The sequence below is a fragment of the Zonotrichia albicollis genome, chromosome 16 (assembly GCF_047830755.1).
Source record: "Zonotrichia albicollis isolate bZonAlb1 chromosome 16, bZonAlb1.hap1, whole genome shotgun sequence".
NCBI lineage: Eukaryota > Metazoa > Chordata > Aves > Passeriformes > Passerellidae > Zonotrichia > Zonotrichia albicollis.
Genome location: NC_133834.1, coordinates 13221936 through 13239425, shown reverse-complemented (window position 1 = coordinate 13239425; position 17490 = coordinate 13221936). Strand labels below are relative to the sequence as shown.

Genomic DNA, 17490 nt, shown 5'->3' with positions numbered 1-17490 from the left:
AGTTGTGTTCAAAGCTGCACCCTAAGGTTCAACTGAGACATTAATTAAAAACAAGGGGTGGAAAAAAAAATAAAAAAGCTCAAAGTCTCAGAAATGCCATGGCAATTATGTTCCTAAATTGAACTTTAATGAGAGCGCTCAATCTGTGTTGGTAATTGTGGGTGCTGTTTATTTACAAATGCTCTGTACCTGCTGATAGCGCAGCTGCTGCTGCACAGAACTGTCCCACACCTCCAAACCTGCCTGGCCCTGGGGGCTTCTGCTCCTGCAGGTTTGGCAGCTGGAAATCCACAGGGATGTTCCTGTTAGCTGGAGGTGGGAGGTTGGATGTGTGCAGCATCCCAACAGCTGATGGAACAGCTCCAGAGAGAAAAGATGAACGTGGGGTGACACTTACCAGAAGGACCATCCATAGTCCCAGGAGTGTGGTCGCCAGTCCTCTGGCCCAAGGCTGACTGTCACTTGGAACACTTGAGTGTACATCATGTGTGCCACCATCCCCAAGAGACCTGGGAAGCAGGGATCAGAACAGGAATTTTTGTGCCAACGTTTGTTTTTTTTTAATCATTCTTGAGGGAGCTACTGCTGGAAGTGCTTTGAGAGCTCCAAAAAAGTCTTTGTTGTACTTTTATGCCTCCTGTTCTACTGTGGAGGAGGGAGCTGCATGGGCAGAGGAAAGATGTGACTGAGAGCTCATTATTTTACATCATTCTGAATTCTCAATTAAGAGAGGAGTTGAGGAATCGTTGAGGAAAATGCTGCACAAGGAGCATCCCCACCAACCCAGCTGCAGCAAACCAGGGGTGTGCCACCCACAGAGATCTCCCAGCCCGTCACAGACAGGCCCCAGGTGAGAGGAGGAGGAGGAGAGAGGCTCCTGCAGGCAGTGCAGGCTCAGTGTGCTCATGCCACACAACCACATTCTGTCCCAGCAGGTGCTAAGATTGATGTATTTGAACACTCATAAAACACTTGGAAGCTGCACAAGGAGGTGAAGTGAGCTTGGTTCTCCTGATGATGTGTGAGGAGAGGACCCCACTGGGATACTTTTGGTGGGGCAGGGCTGGAGATGCTTTTGTGACACTGTCAGAGCTCACTGAGAGAAATGCAGCTGGGTGAGGATCAGACTTTCAGACACTGTGAAGTTAAGGAACAAGGCTGCAGTAAATCACAGGGTGGCCTGAGTGGCTCTGCCTTTAGCTGGCCACTGTGGTCCTGCAGTTTAAACAGGAAAAACACCTGAACTTTATATTTCAACAGCCCTTTGAGGAAAACCAAACCCCACTTCTCAAGCAGTGGTGGTCAGGAGCAGCTCTGAGGCTTGGAGAATTTTCTATTGGGATGTTCCTGCCATGGCATCTGGGCAGTGCAGGGTGATGGTCCCCAATGAGCTCAGGCTAAGGAGATGGGGCTGGACCACTGTATCCCAAATAGTTCTTGGACCTACAGATTTGCAAAAGCCTCTTGTGCTGCAGTGGCAGCTCCAGGCACTCAGAAATACCAATATTCTGCCATGGTGGGTGCAGTAAGGTCTGTGTGCCACACTTGGACCATTCATTCACTGTTCCCTCTGACCACTAATTTTTTCCATGGTTGCCCTTCCCATACATGGAAGATCCTGATTTCCCTCCCCCAACCACTCCCAATTTTTGGCTCTTCTTTCTTTCCTACTCTCAGTACCTAAACCACTCCATTACTCTCCCCGGCCTGTGGATGATTCAGGGCAGCAATGGGGGAGGAAGCAGGGGAATGTTTGTGTTGTGGGCATGTTGAGCAGGACCTTCAGAAGACAAATGTCAGCTTTGATACAAACAAGTGCAGAGGCTGGGGGAAGAGTTGTGTTACAGGGAGCTTACAGGGGTGATTTGCTCAGCTGCCTCGTGCTGGAGTGACACACTGCAAAGATAGGAGGTGGAAAGAGCAATTCACTCCAGGAGAAATGAGATTTGGGCAGGGTGGGTGGCCTAATGGGAGCACAGCAAAGTGCTGCACACTTTGCTTTTTTCCTGCTCATATTTAATTTCCAGAATGCACCTGCAGCTTGCTGAACTTTTTAAATCAGTGGGTTTTTTTTCACCTGACAGTTATGCCTTGATCTTAAGTTTGGAGTTTGCTGTTTCTACGTGTCCTGTCAGTAATTTTTCAACCCTAATAAAATATTACAGCCTGCCCTGAGAGCTGTCACCGTCACTGAGAGGCGGCAGGAGGTTTGACACAGGCAGGACGAGCCCCAGCAGGGCTGAGCTGCTGGGCTCTGTCACGCAAACCTTGCTCAGGGTTTGAGCCACCCTCAGCCCTGTGGCTGTGTGGGAGGCTGAGGTGACACTCACTGATCCAGGTGAGGAGGAGGAGGTCACCAGCAAACAATGGAAATATTCTTTGTTTTATCTTGCTAATGCCAGGGTGGGATGGGGCTGGATCTGCACCTGGCATGGCTGTTGGTGCTGTTATGCCGCATCCAAATTAAAGCAGAATAATGCAAATCTTTTGTTGTGCTGCTTCATGCACTTTTGGTTTGGTCTATTTTAGTTGTGCCTTGCCAAGTTCTCCGTGGGGAAACCCTCTGGTCCTTTTTGCTGTGCATTTAATGAGCTGAAATGAGCTGCCTGTACCACAAACCAACACTCCATGCCCAGGATCATCTTTTCCCCCAGCTGGGCAGGGAGGGCACAATGCCTGTGCCCATCCAGGCTCCAGGGCAAGAGGTGTTTGCAGGTGGAAAAACCTGATGATGTGGAGTGGCTGGCAGTGCAGAAACACTGATCATTCATAGCTGGCTGGAGATCCTGGACCAGAGCTGCATGGTGGTGTCAGTAATGGGAGAAATTAAGGAGCTTTGGAAAGCTGGAGATGAAGGAAATTTGGAGAAGACAATGTACTTTAAAGCATTTTCCTATATTTTTTACTAGAAATGCCATTTGTGGAGTATATAACATTAATGAAAATGTTTTATTATAAATACTATGTGAGAAACATATGTAAGTTTTTTTGTTTGTGTAAGGTTAAGAGGGATGCCAAAATTGTGATGTTGTGGGGTATTTTTTAGTGGCTCATAGAAACAACAACAATAAGTGACCACAGTGTTGGGATATTTTTTCCTGAACTTTAGATATTGAGCTATGAGAATGCGGAGATCTCATTGCACTTTTATGAGGGAACTCAAGCATGAATTTAATGAGGAGTGTTATGCTCCAATGGAAAGTCCTCTTCATTACCTAATTTCTATTAAGCTATGTCATTATAAATATGCTAAGCTTAAATAAATATAGTTTTCTTCTTTCCTCTAATATCCCATGCCATTGAAAATAACAACTAACAGTGTACTGGGGTTTGGGGTTTTATCCTTGCTTCAATTCCTCTATCATTTTTCCCTGTAAAATTTTGAAGTTTATATTTGGACTATCTTGGCAATGTACTTAGAAAGAGGGAAGGCCAAAATAAAAATAGAAAGTTGTGTAGGAAAGACAACTTCATCATTCCTAAAAAACTTTAAAACTGCAGTTAATGGTGAAGGGAGAGAGGAACAGCATGGAAGTAATTGATTGAATGCTGAAGAAATCCACACAGTTTGATTTTGAAAATGGAACTGATTTTTTTTTTAAGTTCCAAATTATATCCAAAGCTGAAAAATATGCTTTGGCAGTTCTTATCAGATGTTTTTGTCACTCAGCTCTACTTCTGACCTTTCCTCTTTGTTATTATGTCACCATTTGCAGCTATCCCTGAAGATACAGAGTCCTTCCCAGAATGTACACTGCCTGTTGTAATGTCTTCCAGCCTGAAATGCAGCAGGATAAAATGCACTTCTATTGCAGGAATTCTTTCTGCCAGAGAGGTCCATGCAGGAGTGCTCACATGGGCACCCTTGCTGCTTGTATAAATCCTGGAAAATGGGGGTTTTAGCCAGAAAAAAGCTTCACAGAAGTCAAGGGGCACTTAACCACAAGGTTGGAGTTATTTTAGAGAAGTGAATTCCTCAAGCTGATATGGTGAGGGGCCCCAAGTACAGACTGAGCACAAACCAGCCCAGAAGAGCTGTTCTGAGAGATGTCCATGTCCCAGCCCACTCCTGGGGCTGCCCCTCACTGCCAGCATTAGAACCCTTTTCATTCTCAATTTTGTTAATTAGCAAGATGAGCTCCTTCCTTTGGTTTTCCAGCCTTCACCTACTTTCAGGATTAACAGAGAAAAAAGACTTTTCAGCTTTACATGTTTTTAATTTTCCTCTGGAAAATGAGTGTGATGATGCTGCAAATGGAGCTGAGGCTGGAGCTGTGGTAATGGCTGTGCAGGCTGGGGAAGGATAATTACTGCATTGCTGCTGTGAAATCAGGAATGAGGATATTCACTTCTCCCTGGCAAGAGGAGAATTTATCATGCAGTCTTTGTGCCAAAGGAACAAAAAATTACAGTGAAAAATTGCGATAGCTAAACGTGGATAAGAGAGTCGTGGAGCCTCCGGGTTTTTATCCTCTCAAAGTTGTGAAATTTTGCTTTGTGGTGGTAAAAAGGGGAAGGGGAGGTTCATACCTGAAAGCACAGTGAAGACAGCAGCAAAGGCATTTAACTTGAGCCCATCTATGACACTGCTTGAATGAAAGAGCTCGAGGCACATGAGGCTGAACCCGACGACCAACAGCATGATGTACAACACCTCGGACACCACTGAGAGCCACAGCACACCTGGGGGCAAAGAGCAGCAACCTGTCAGCACCTGGGCAACACTTGCAAGAGGTTAAAGTTGGCAAAAATTTATTAGGAGGTCAGGAATGCCTAGGAGTAAATAGGTATTAGGATTTTTTTTTAAAAGTTAGTTGGTTTTTGAAGTCACCAATTGTAATTTTTTTTTTTTTTTTTTTTTGAAATGTTTATCACATCCACTGTGTATTGGAAAAAATTTCTTTACTGAAAAAGTCATTAAGCACAATCTGCCCAGGGGAGTGGCAGAGTCACCATCCCTGGAAGTGTTCAGAAAACAAGAAAAGGTGGCATTTCCTAATGTGCTTTGGGGGCATGGGGGCATTTGATAAAAGGTTGACCTTGGTGATCTTCATGGTCTTTTCTGGCCTTAATGATTCTGTGATTCACAGAGTTTAAACTCAGCAAACCACGGCCCAAACTGAGAAAACCAGAAAAAGCAGCGAATGAAGATGTGAAGAGTGGCAGGGTGGTAAAGACACTGCAGAAAGAACAAGCTGTTGCTTGCTCTTGCTCAGCTTGGCTACAGAACCTCTGTGGGGATATGTGAGAACCTCTCGGCTCCTCTGAGCACAGGCACAGCTCATAGAATTAAGTTCCCCACCTGTTCCACAGTTTAGATGAGCACAATCCACCAGGCAGGGAGGTGATGGCACAGGGTACCTGCCTGCCTGTGTGCTGCTGGGAGCTGGACAGCCTTGCATGCCTCTTTTCCACAAAAAAAATAAATTCAGTCCATGTTTTAAAATTCTTGCCACAGCCTAGTGCTGGGGGCTGTTGTTGTAAACAGCTCTGCAGGATGGCTGGTCTCATTCAGGGTGTTCTCACAGGGTTTGTGCCTCAGGACTGGCCCAGAAACTGCCACAATTACAGCAGGGTGGGCACAGATGTTGATAACATGCTCAGCTGAGGAGCTGCAGATGCAAAAACGCCTGGCTGGAGTTTCCTGAGCCCCTGGGTGCAGCCCAGAGGGTCAGGGCCCTGCTGGAGCTCTGCAGGACTTGGGCAGAGCTCAGGGCAGACCCCAGCAGGGACGGCTGCATCACCAGGAGATGTCACCTTTGGGAATTCCAGCAGCACAAAACCTCCAGCAGAATCTGCTGAGTCTTTGAAAGTCACCAAGCCATGGGGTAAATTGGAGAGGATGGGAACAGATGATAAGATTGAGTCCCTGCCCAATTTCCAATTGCTGTTTCAGCATGAGAATCTGCTCGAATTCTCCAGTACATTTGCTAACCTGATTGCTAGAGAATTCACCTGGAAACAATGAGCAGTGATGGAAAATTTCAGCCTAAGCAGTTGAAACATGGAAAGTTAAGCATCTGAAGACAATGGCTTATATTAGAAAATGTTAGCTGTAACCATAGAGACTGCTACAGGCTTCACTTATATTAATACCTTCTCTCCTCACTGCCAGAGCACATGTGTGATAAAGCCCACAGTCCAGCTTATCAAACCAGATATGCAGTCTCACTTTTATCAAATATTTGAGTGGCCTCTTGGTGACCAGGCTGATCCCAGCTCATATTTTGTCTGGGAATTCATCTTTATAATTACATCTAATTAATATGTGCTATTCGTTGTTGCCACTGTAGCTGACCTTCTGAGTTCTTAAACTACACTACAGAGATAGCAATAAATAAAGCTTTTAATTGCTCACAGTGGCTGTGTGTGCAATATTGCATCTATCAACAGCAAACAGCTGCTTATCTCACTCCTCTTAGTCAATTTGGTACCAGGCAACTCTTCCAAAAAGGAATGCAAGTGAGAGAGAGCAGAAACAGCAGGGTTTAGGAGGGATTTTGCCTCATTTTCTAAAACCAGCAATGTCCAGGATGAGAGAATGATGGAATGATTTGAGTTTGGAAGAATTAGCTGATGAAAACCTGACCCACAGGCTGAGGCAGCAGAGAGCCCTAACTAATGAGCTGTAATTCATTCAGCCCACACTTGAAATATTAATGTACAACACACCTGCCCAGGTGATTACTGCCCTGAATCAAGCCTTGAGAACCCCCTGGTGCTCTGTGCACACCAGGGCAGCGCTGTAACTCTGTCTGCAGCTCACCACTGTGAGGTGGCTCCAGCTCTGCTTCCCTGGGGGCACATCTGGGCTCAGAGGGCTGCAGTCCATGGGTGACATCAGGCTGGTGTGCTCAGGGGTAGGGCCAGTTCTCTTGGATGTTTTTGTCAATGATCTGGGCACTCTTAAGGAATTTTGCTTCTGGTGATCCTAAATCAGGAGCAGACCCTGAGTCCCTTGAGAATGGAGGGTCCTTAGAGAGAGATCTTGGCAGATTGAGTGTCACCAACCAGATGACATCTAACAAGGACAAGTGCTGGGTTCTGCTCCTGGGCCAGGGTAATCCTGGAGGTACCTGCAGAGAGGGGAACAAGGAGCTGGAGTGCAGCCCTGCAGGACGAGTCTGGGGGTTTGGTTGATGGTTTTGGGGGTTTGGCTGATGTTCTGGAGTTTTGTTGATGGCCCTGGTGGTTCAGGTGATGTACTCAGCTCTATAAATGCACACCCCACCTGCTGCCCACCTCTGGCCCAGGGCCTGAAGCTGGGGCTGCAGGCACCAGTGCAGTGATTTTGGAAGGAGCAGGGGTTTGGGGAGGTGCAAATGTCCCTGTGGGAGCACCTGGGTTCCTGTGTCCATTGAAAGGGGACACTGTCAGAGGGACAGGAGGGCTCTGGGAGCTGAGCCTGAAGGGCCTGGGGCCAGCTAGTGTCCTTTATTCTCCTAAGGAAGGAGAAAGGAGCAGCAGGGAGGAACATCTGACTGTGTGGCTGGTGTCTCAGGGAGTGCTTTGCCTTCCCTTCCAAAGGGCTGGGATAAGAGTGGCTTTGCCAGCAGGATAACCTTTCAAGGAAATGATGAAAAGCTCAATGAGACGTGAGTTTTGCTCTCCTGTAAATTCTTTTTCTGATGAGACACAAAGGCTGGGTGAGTTTGCTGTGGGAGGCATAGTCAATTACTGCTTTTTTTGGGGCCCTGTTCATATCTACCAAGGAACTCTCTTGTCTTATTCCACGGTGTTACTGAATACCTGCTCTGAGCCTTTTGTTTAGTGCATCTAATGCAGGGAAAGGCAAGTCCCACATGCAGTGTTTGCATAGTTCTATGTCCTGTCCTGCTCCTCTGATTTTGAATTTCATCTAAATAATAACACCCAGAAAATGCATCCTGTGTATGAATTTTGGATTTTCCTGTGGCTGCCTGAAGCAGAAGAGTTGCTCCAGGTTATTAATTCAGGAGACAGAGTCTTTCTGTTCTGTGCTGATGGTGAAGCGATCTCCCACTGCTCCTCTCTCAACATGAGATTCATGAGGCAGTCACTTGGCATCACTTCCACTCACAACCTCTTACAGCCTCCTTCCTGCAAAGCAGAGAGCTCCTTCTCTTGAGGGGACCTCAGTCATTCCAGGTGACAGGGAAGAAGATCTCCAGGGTATTTTTCTCTTTTCCCATCTTCCCTGCTGTCATCTTTTCTGTCTGCTTACTCCCCTCCAGCCAGTGTCCTCTGCCCCAGGGATCTGTCTGGCCTAACTCAGCTTCTATGAAAAATCTCTCCTTCAGGAGAGTCAGGACTTGGTTCACTTAGACAGTTCCACCTGGATGGCCTGTACCTCAGGCTCTGCACTCTCATCAATCAGCAGACTCCTCTCATCTTTTGGTCTCCGTCCTGTTTATTCATGCTTGTTTGTCCAGCAAACCCACTCTGTGCAGAGAAGGGGCTGGGGAGGAGCTCAGCTGGGCTGTGCCTCAGTGCCAAGGATATTCCAATGTGAGACCTCCCAGGAAAGGAGAGCCTTGGACTGCAAAGCAAAAGCAAACCCAGAGAGGTTTCAGTGGCACTCCCACACACACGAGGGTGGGGATGTGTGAGCAGCCCACCCAGCACGCCAGCACCAGGACACCATGTGTTCAGCCCATCTTTCCAGGATTCCCTGGAATAATGCAGAGGATGACAGCTGTCAAGTCCTCCTCATGCCTGCTGGGCTTTTTTTAGGTGAGAAAATCGTGCTGGGTTTGCATGTTCCCTTCTGTGCTGCCCAGGAGCTGGTAGGACACTGTCTTGCTGTCCTGTCACTCTCTGGGGAACATCAACTTGTTGTCCTGTGTCTGGGCCCTTCCTGGTGTCCTGTGTCCTGTGTCTGTGCCCATCCTGGTGTCCTGTGTCCTGTGTCTGGGCCTGTCCTGTGTCCTGTGTCTGGGCCCATTCTGGTGTCCTGTGTCCTGTGTCTGGGCCCGTCCTGGTGTCCTGTGTCCTGTGTCCGTGCCTGTCCTGTGTCCTGTGTCTGGGCCTGTCCTGTGTCCTGTGTCTGGGCCCATCCTGGTGTCTGGGAAGCTGCAGAACAGTGGGCACTGTGATCTGGATGACCACTGACATCAATACCATCAACACCTCCTGTTCTAACACACCTTCTCCTGTAATTTTTGTCCCTGTCTGTCACCCCTCAGCAGTGCTGCTGACAATGACAGAGCCACTTCTGGGCACTGTGGAACACTTTGGATCTTTGCTCCCACCCACAGATAGGCTGTATGTCCCAGGTGGGATTGCTCTGATTGCTCACAGACTGTGAGGCTTTTCCTGGAGGAAAATGGGGTCACCAGCTTCAGGACAACATCCCTGTGAAGCAAAATTCCTGAAAGTGCAGGACCTGGGCTCAGCTTCTCACCCAGAATTTGAGGTTGAAAATCTGGGACTCACCAAAAGATTTCACATAAATCAACCTATATCATAGGGCTCCTGCATCAGAGGGAATCATATCACATTCATATCATCTGATCTCATGGCAGGAAGAAGATCAGTGCAGTAGCTGGGACATGAAAAGAACTTTGTGTCTCTGAGCTTTGTTATTTCCTAACCAGCGTGTGGGACTGTCTTGTCCATGGAGCTCATGGTGGGACCCCCAGTGTCACCTCCTCAAGGGCTCAGGCCCTGCAGCAGCATTGTTACAAGGAAATTAATTTCCCAGCACTCTCCATTGATGTGAACATACTCTTCAGTATGGCTGGGAGAACTGTTACCCACAAGATCCCTGAGGTTTTAGGCACTCAGACACTCCATGAGCCATCTGGCAGGATCAGTCCCTTGCCCTTCTGTCTAACAGCACAAAGCAGCAGCATTTTGAAGGAAGATCCACAGGTCTGGGATGACCTCTGCAAGGAGATCATCAACTTGAGTGCACCTGCCTGAACTGAGATGTTAGAAAAGGGATATTGCAAACAGTCCTGAAGGGATCAAACAAATGGAACATTTCTTCTGATAGTGAGAGAATCTTTACAATGAGTCTCACAAAGCTCTTCCCAGAACCTGAAACTATTTCAGGTCAGCCCTGGCCACTGAGGAAGGAGTGGACACCTTTCACCGTGGAGTCAGGGAGCTCCAGTGCTGAGTTTCCTGTGGAACAGGATTCTGATAAAAGCCATGGGAATTCTGCTCAGATCTTGAAGCATTCAGTGAGTTCCTGATGAAGGAACCCAAAGAACAGCATTGTTAATGACTTCCAGGAGGTTTGAGCTGAGTTTGACTGCTTGATACCCAAAGTTCATTCCTTGCTCAAATCCACTGCCATTTCCTGACACAAAACAGGAGCAGTCACTCCATCTTCTCCATGAGAGCTCTGGTTAAACTGAGCCATGTCAAGCCTGTCATGTTCTCTGCTCCTTCCCCACAAAATCCCAAGATGATTCTTGTGTTGCATAATTAAAACCATGCTCAGGCTTGTTTAGCAGTTTGGATTGAAACACCAAGAACTTGGATGACATCTGAATGGGATTATGTGCAGGATGATAAAGAAGCATTTCCTGCTGTTTCTGGAATGCCAAAGTTCCATAATTTCAATTCCTGTTGAGTTTTTGAGATTGATGAGGCCAGCAAACCAGTTCTGGAGAGTTTAAATCACATCTATACCTCCTACCACCTACAGTCACATGCAGGCATGGAGTTTGATGCATACTTGTCAAATCAGAAAAGTTGGGTTTTGGTGCCAGCTCACTATGCCAACGGGATCTGATGGCAGATTCTGAGGTCCTATCTCCAGATGAAATAATGAAATCCTCATCTGGATGCTCCTTCAGGCTGGCCAGGCCATGGAAATGACTGTCAAAGATCCAGTGTTGGTGCATGTTCTCAAGGAAACACTGAGGAGGTGGTCAACACAGGAATTGCTGGGAGAGTTCAAAGCATTTTGAATCCATAAACATGAGCTGTTTGCTCTTAAAGGATTTCTTCAGGGAAAGTCATATTGCTATTCCTGAAGGATGTTGCTGAGTCATGTTAACCATGTTATACCCAGCAAAGGCAGGGATTGTGTGCCTGGAAATGTCTGTCATGCATTTTGGAGAGTGGCTTGGAAATTTTCCAGCATAAAGAAGCCCATAAATGAATGTATTGCCTGCCATGGTGTGTGACACTGCCAGCCTTCCTGAGCAGTGCCCGAGAAGAAATGGTCTGGAATCTGCATTGATTTCTGAGGGCCCTTTCAGACAGAAAATTAGCTTCCTAATTGGGGCAGGCTCACATTCAGAATGCCTCAGTGGGAATTCATCCTCCTTAGGAACACCCACTGCCTCCGCCTGTGCTCCCTGGGGATCTGTGGCTGCTGCATCCCAGCCCTTCCCAGAGCACAGCTGCCCTCCTGGGGTCAGGGGCTGCCCAAAGCAGCCTCACCCGAGCTGTCACACTCTGCCACGCTGTCCCTGAGCAGTGACCAGGCTGGACAATGCTGCAGGCAGCCTGAGAGCTGTGGGAGAGCTTTGGAGCTCCTCAAATCTCAGTGTCACATGTCTGCCCTGAGAGCCAGGCTCTGTCTGAGCTGTGGTGACACCACACCAGCTCCAGCCACTCCTCTGCCAGTTCAGCCCAGGGCTGTCTGACAGAGTCTGATGGGCAAGTAGGAGCTTTGGGGGGTTTTCTGCATCACAGTTCCAGTTCATCATATGACAAAACCCCTTCTGTCTGCTCAAGGCAGTGGAGCTGAGCAATGTGTGCTCCTAAATTACCACTCAGATCCTCGTGCCTGACTGAGGAGAAACCAGGAGTGTGGCACTTGAAGGACAAGCCAGTGCTGCATTGTTGAGCAGCTGGGGAGACACCAGAGTCCAAACAATGCTGTCCTGGAGAGTGTGGGACCTTCTCACCTCCCCACTGGCAGCTGCTAACCCAGACACTGCTGCTGCTGCCTGGGGGAGAACGTGCTGCTCTCACCCTGTGCCTCACAGCCATTGTCCACAACATCCCTGAACTGCCACAAAACACTGGGAAACCACAGGAGGCTGGGAGAAGTCACCTAGACAGATGTCACCCCATGTGGGAGGAGAAGAGCCGTGTCTGAGGGCCAGCCCTGGTTCTGGGAGTGTGAACTTGCACCCTGCAGGTGTCATCTCTTCTTTGTGCAAAAGCAGATTCATTCTCCTGTGATTTCCTGAGAATGTGATTTCATTCTCCTTCTTGGTCAGCCAGGGACACGGGGAACTGTTACGCTTGCTCATGTTAGCAGCAACAAAAAGTTCTGCTCCTGTGTCTCCTAGGCTGTCTTTGCTGTCCTTGTGTTTTTTCTTGACTAATTGCTCTGTTTTTTCAAACTTATTGAATTTGTTGGAACTGACACCTGGGTCTCACTTAAATCTCTCTTCTTTAAGAGGGGAGAGAGGAAACAATAAGGCAAACTGAGAGATGCTGTGCTCATTGTTTGGAAGAGCAGTAAGGCCAGCTCCATGTAAATCTCACTCTCCCTTCCAGTGCCATTTGGGTGGGTTTAGTCATCTGCTCTTCTCTGCTACTCCAATACTGGGAATTCCAAGCCAGAAATGCTGGAGTGATCAATAGGAAATGGTGAGGAGAATGAACCCTGAGCATGTTGTTGTGGCTGGCAGCGGGCTGAGCGCTGCTGGTTAATGCGTCACGGCAGAGCCGACCATCTGCCCATCCTCTCGTGCTCAGAGAGGCACACACAGAGCCACCAGGGACACTGCCAGCCTCCTGACCCTAAATGCCACCTGAGCTACCTAAAACTGCCTGCTCCAGCCATCTGAATGGGGCAGCAAGGGTAAATAAAGGGCTGGCACCCAGACAAGGGACTGCGCCTTGCAGAACGTGGGAAACCAGAGGAGGAATACTTGACACTGCTGAGGGGACAGAGGAAAAGCTGTGTTTTGGTTTTGTTTAGCTTTAGCTCTTGGTTAGTTTCTTTATTTTGGAAGGTGAGGTGGAGAAGTGACTCATAAAATGATTCTCTTCTATGTGATGATGGCTTTGGATGGCTCTGGCATGGAGCAGATTGAATCCTGTGTGTGATACTGAGCAAACTGTGGGATATCTTTGTATCCATAATCTCTTTTTCCTGGTGTGGTAGTAATATAATGAGTAGAGCAAGAGAGTGGAAAAGATGATGAAAAATACTCTAAAAGAGAATTATCCCATGTGCCTTACTAAATATATTTGGGCTCAGTGTTTCCCTTTGAAGACCACCAGTGCAGATTCTGTGATGTACTTCTACCCTCAGCACTGGGATGAGAAATGAATGATGCTCAGACCAGTGTTCTCCACATCTTTGGCATCCCCAGTGTGAACAACAAGACTGTTTCCTCCTTCAGTAATTAGGAATTTAGCTTGAATTCTGCTGGTAAGGATGGTTTCATCTTTGTATGTCTAATTGCCCTTTAAAACTAACTTCAGTGATTCATAACAGATGTGTAAGAAAACACAGATAAAATAAAAGTAACACATTTTTTCCTGAATATTTAATCATAGCTCTCCTGTGACAAGTGCACAGGTATTTGTGTGTGTGGGTAAGGATTTACCCTATTGCAGATATATGAACAATAATGCAATAGGAAGTATTCAAGAGGAATATAGAGCCTGTTTACGAAAGTGTACAGTTCTTTTGGGAGACCCAGTTACATTTCTTTTTACTGATGCAGGTCTCTAAGTGCTCCTCTTAGAAAATTGATCCTCTTTTTTTCTTCTTAGGAACATCTACCCAGTACATAAAAAAGGAGGTTTGTTTTTTAACTTGACTGTTACAAGTCTCGTTTGTCTCTTTTCGAGTATCAAACCTGCTCTGCATTGTCCTCCTCATCCAAACAAGTATTTCCCTATTTTTGACCATAAATGTCAGTCTTCTCTCTCTGTCTTTAAATTTTACTGTCAGTGCTTTGAGCTGGGGCTGGCAGGGGAGGGATGAGGGAGCTGCAGGTGGGTACATCACGAGTACTTGTGGTGGCATGGTGACTTCTTGTTTTGTTCTTGGGTTCCTACGATGATCCTAATATTTCTTTTTCATCTTAATCTCTGCAGAGCAGTGAATTAATGTTTTCATAGAAGTGTCTGTCATCGCCCAAGAACTCTATCCTGAGGGGAAAAGCTAATTCAGAACCCATCACTATATATGTAAAGGTAGGATGACTCCTCATCTTCCCCACTTGGCATTTATCAACACTGATCATTATCTGCCATTTGCTCTCAGTCACTCACTTTGTGCATGCTTCAGAGGCCTGCAGTGTATCCAGTGGTTTTCAGGCTTTCAAGCTTCAGTTGTCCTTTTAGCTGAACATTTTAATCTATTTTAAGTAGCTCTTGCTTTTCTTGAGTTTCTTTCTTCACAAATTCTAAACCCACTTTTATTGCTTCTGAAGGATGCTGAATCTGCCATACAAGCCACACAAAGGATCTCCTACTAACATTTTGAATCAAGTGCAAGTCAAGAGTAACAAGCTTCCCACTAATTTCTCCAGCTCACATCCAAATTTTGTCTCTACATCATAGATAACATTTCTTGGTCTGTGCATGGTGTTTTAGTCAGCTCCTGCTGTTTTGTTTTCTGTCCTTACACCTTCTCTGCTATCAGGTTTAACCCTGCTGTCTCTGAAGCTGTCCCAAGGGGAGATCACTAACATAATTCTGCATTTTTTATCTGAACATGGAATCCATCCACAGAGATTGTGTTGCTCATTAATGACATTACCTTGTTATTCTGATTCAGCTTTAGTACATGACATCTGCTTTGTCTTTCAGTGTAATCAGCAACAAGACGTTATTGTCCCTCTAATTATCTTTCTCCCATCAAATTTCTGCTACACCTATTATGTCAGGATCCATTAAAATCAGGCATCTAGTTTTTCTGTTCTCATTAATTGCTGTTGGAGTGCTGGTTTAGGAGCATGCACAGAACTGGCTTCGCTTTCTCTTTTTTCTGTGCTGTGTTTAGGTGAGACTTGATTTGTTTACTTGCTGTTTGCCATGTGCTACCTCAGCTCTGCCAGCCACTTTTTAGGCAATGCAGAATTGTTATTGCTTCATCTCTCCAGGATGCACCACCACAGGCTGTGTAGAGGACGTGCAGGAGGCACCTCCTACCTCTGCCTGAGGACAGGCTCTCATTTAAAAGCCTCCCTGTAAGAATTTTGGACTGTTCAGTGTTCAATAGCCATGAGCATTTTCCTTCTGCAGGGTTTTGCCTTGCCTCAGCCTCTGTGGGCTCTGAAAAGCCTGGTTTATTTTGTGAGTTTATCAGCAGGTAGGGAGCAGTGCAATGCAGGCAGCTGCTGGTGGCTTGCTGCCTTGCCATTCCTTGTGGGAATTGTTCCACAAAATCAGATACCACAGAGCCCTGGAGTAACCTGGCCAGGCTGCAGCACACCTGTGAGGAGCCTGCCCTGGGAATCCTGCCCTGTGTTTGTGTGGCCATCTCAAAGCTCTGAGCCAGCACTGACATTTGAGCCTGTTCCTGCAGCACCTCCCCACAGGGGAAGAGCCTCTCATCTCCAGCTCTGGGCACTCCAGGTGCTTGCAAAGTCCCAGCCTCCACCAGCACCATGCCAGGAACTGCTGGGGGCACCACATTCCCTGCAAAGCCCTGCTCTTCTCCAGCAAAATGCTTCCAGCACAAGGGCTGCTTCCAGCTGGTTTCTCTTACCCAAGGAGCTGGGCTGGAGAGCTGGCAGTGATGCAGAGGAGGATGCAGGAGCTGCAATCTCACACAGCAAGGGGAAGAAAGATAACACCTGTGGATGTGTCCACCTGTGGTGGTGTGGTCACTGAAAGCTTTTATCTGATCATTTATGGGACCTTTTGCTCTCCATTGTGATGTTGTGGTTCCCCTTCTTCACAACTTTAAAAACCACTTTTAAAACCACTATTCCTGGAATTTTTGGTCTTGGTTTCCTCCTTTTGAATGCATCCTCTGTAGCCTCTTGGGATTTTTCTTGGGCACGGATTTGAGGCCATGGGAATGGGATGACAGAAGGTGCCATGGGATGAGGAGGAGTACGGTGAGGAGTGTGCCAGCCTCAGTGTCCTGGTGGGACACCACAATCCCTTGCTGAAAAAATCTCCCTTTTCTTCATCAGGCAGCAAAATATTCAGCAGAAACAAAACTTTGATTAAGTTCTGTGGAGAATATCCCAGAAGGAACTGAGAACTGAAATATCAGGTCCAGCCTACTTTGACAGCTCCCTTCCAGCTCCTTTTGGAAATATTTGCTGTCTTACTGCTCATGTCTGGAGTGAAAATTAGAGCACTTTGTGGGCCCCAACATCTGCTCAGTGAGAGCCCTTTAAAAGCCTGGCCACTGTAACCAGCTATTGCTCTATCATTTTTATCAATAGCAAATGTAAACTCTCACAGGAAAATGTGGGGTTTTTTTCCCAGTTAATATCTACCATCATGAAGCTGATTTTGCTAAGCAGCTTTGGCACTAAGAACCAGCAACAGCTAATAAATTCAATGTTAGGCTTATGAGGTTCTGACAGATTGCTGGCAGCTGCCTTAAATGCAGGAAAAAGCTCTCCTAGTGTGGGTTGGAAATGCTTATTTATACCATACTGTGGGTCTGTTTGCCCCAAATTTTGCTGCCTCCTTTTAGTAGATGTCATTGGTGAGATATATGACAAGGGTACAATAACTGATCAGAGATGCATTTCCCAGCTACACTGGAGATCAGCACTAATGCATAAAGACAGGAAGCTCAGCCATAAAATATGAGATTTTTACTGGAAGAATTTTCATTTATGAATGCAAGGTTTGTGGTGGGGATGTGACTAGACCTCATCATGGATGGTTTTATTTACTGTGAGTTTTTATGGTAATCCTTTTCTATATCAGAGGATGTTAAATAATCTGCAGGAGTTTAACACCACCTTGCTGTTAATTGGTGGTGGACCCAAGCAAAGATGGGCTGTGCAACTGCACTGAATGTGTTCATAGCATGTCCTAAAAGTTGTCTTAAAAGTGAAGGATGATGTGCATGGGCTTCAGGAGCCTCTGTTTAGCTTAGAAGTTGGTCAGACAGGGATCCTCTTTGGGCCAGGGAAAACCAACTAAAAGGAAAACTTTGGGAAACCTGAGTCCTCAGCTGCAGTAATGGAGAGACATTGCAGAGACATTTGAGATAAACAAAATTGCAGAGACATTTCAGATAAACAACCACATTTTGGTGGTAATGATGCTAAAGGATATGTACAGAAAGTGAATAAGTTGCAGTCTCATTGTGAAGCTAAGTTTAGTCCCAATTTTCCCAGTTACATGATTGCCTGTGAAAACCACAATGTTTGAACTGAGCTCAAATTTGCTTTTCACTGTATTTCATCCTTTCTCATTGACTTGGACTGGCTGGAACTGAGGAGTTGATGAGCCTCTGCCCATTAAAGTGAATGCTGAGTGAGGGGATGAAGAAATTGAAGGAATGGGAATTTCCTTCTAACTGGAAAAGAGCAGATTAAATCAAGACATTAAAGAATTGTTCAGTGAAAGTAAATCAGGCATCAATTTTCTCTTCACATG

General features: G+C 46.5%; 1 protein-coding gene across 4 annotated transcripts in view; it reads right to left on the bottom strand.

The window, feature by feature from the left end:
- GSG1L (GSG1 like) overlaps positions 1–17490 on the bottom strand; it is a 55458-nt gene that overhangs the window by 18800 nt on the left and 19168 nt on the right. For all 4 annotated transcript variants that reach the window (XM_074552834.1, XM_074552833.1, XM_074552835.1 and 1 more), the window contains exons 3-4: positions 4531–4683; positions 398–509 (exon numbers count right to left, since the gene is read on the bottom strand). In XM_074552834.1, the coding sequence (XP_074408935.1) occupies positions 398–509; positions 4531–4683 (265 nt within the window). The remainder of the gene's footprint in view (positions 1–397; positions 510–4530; positions 4684–17490) is intronic.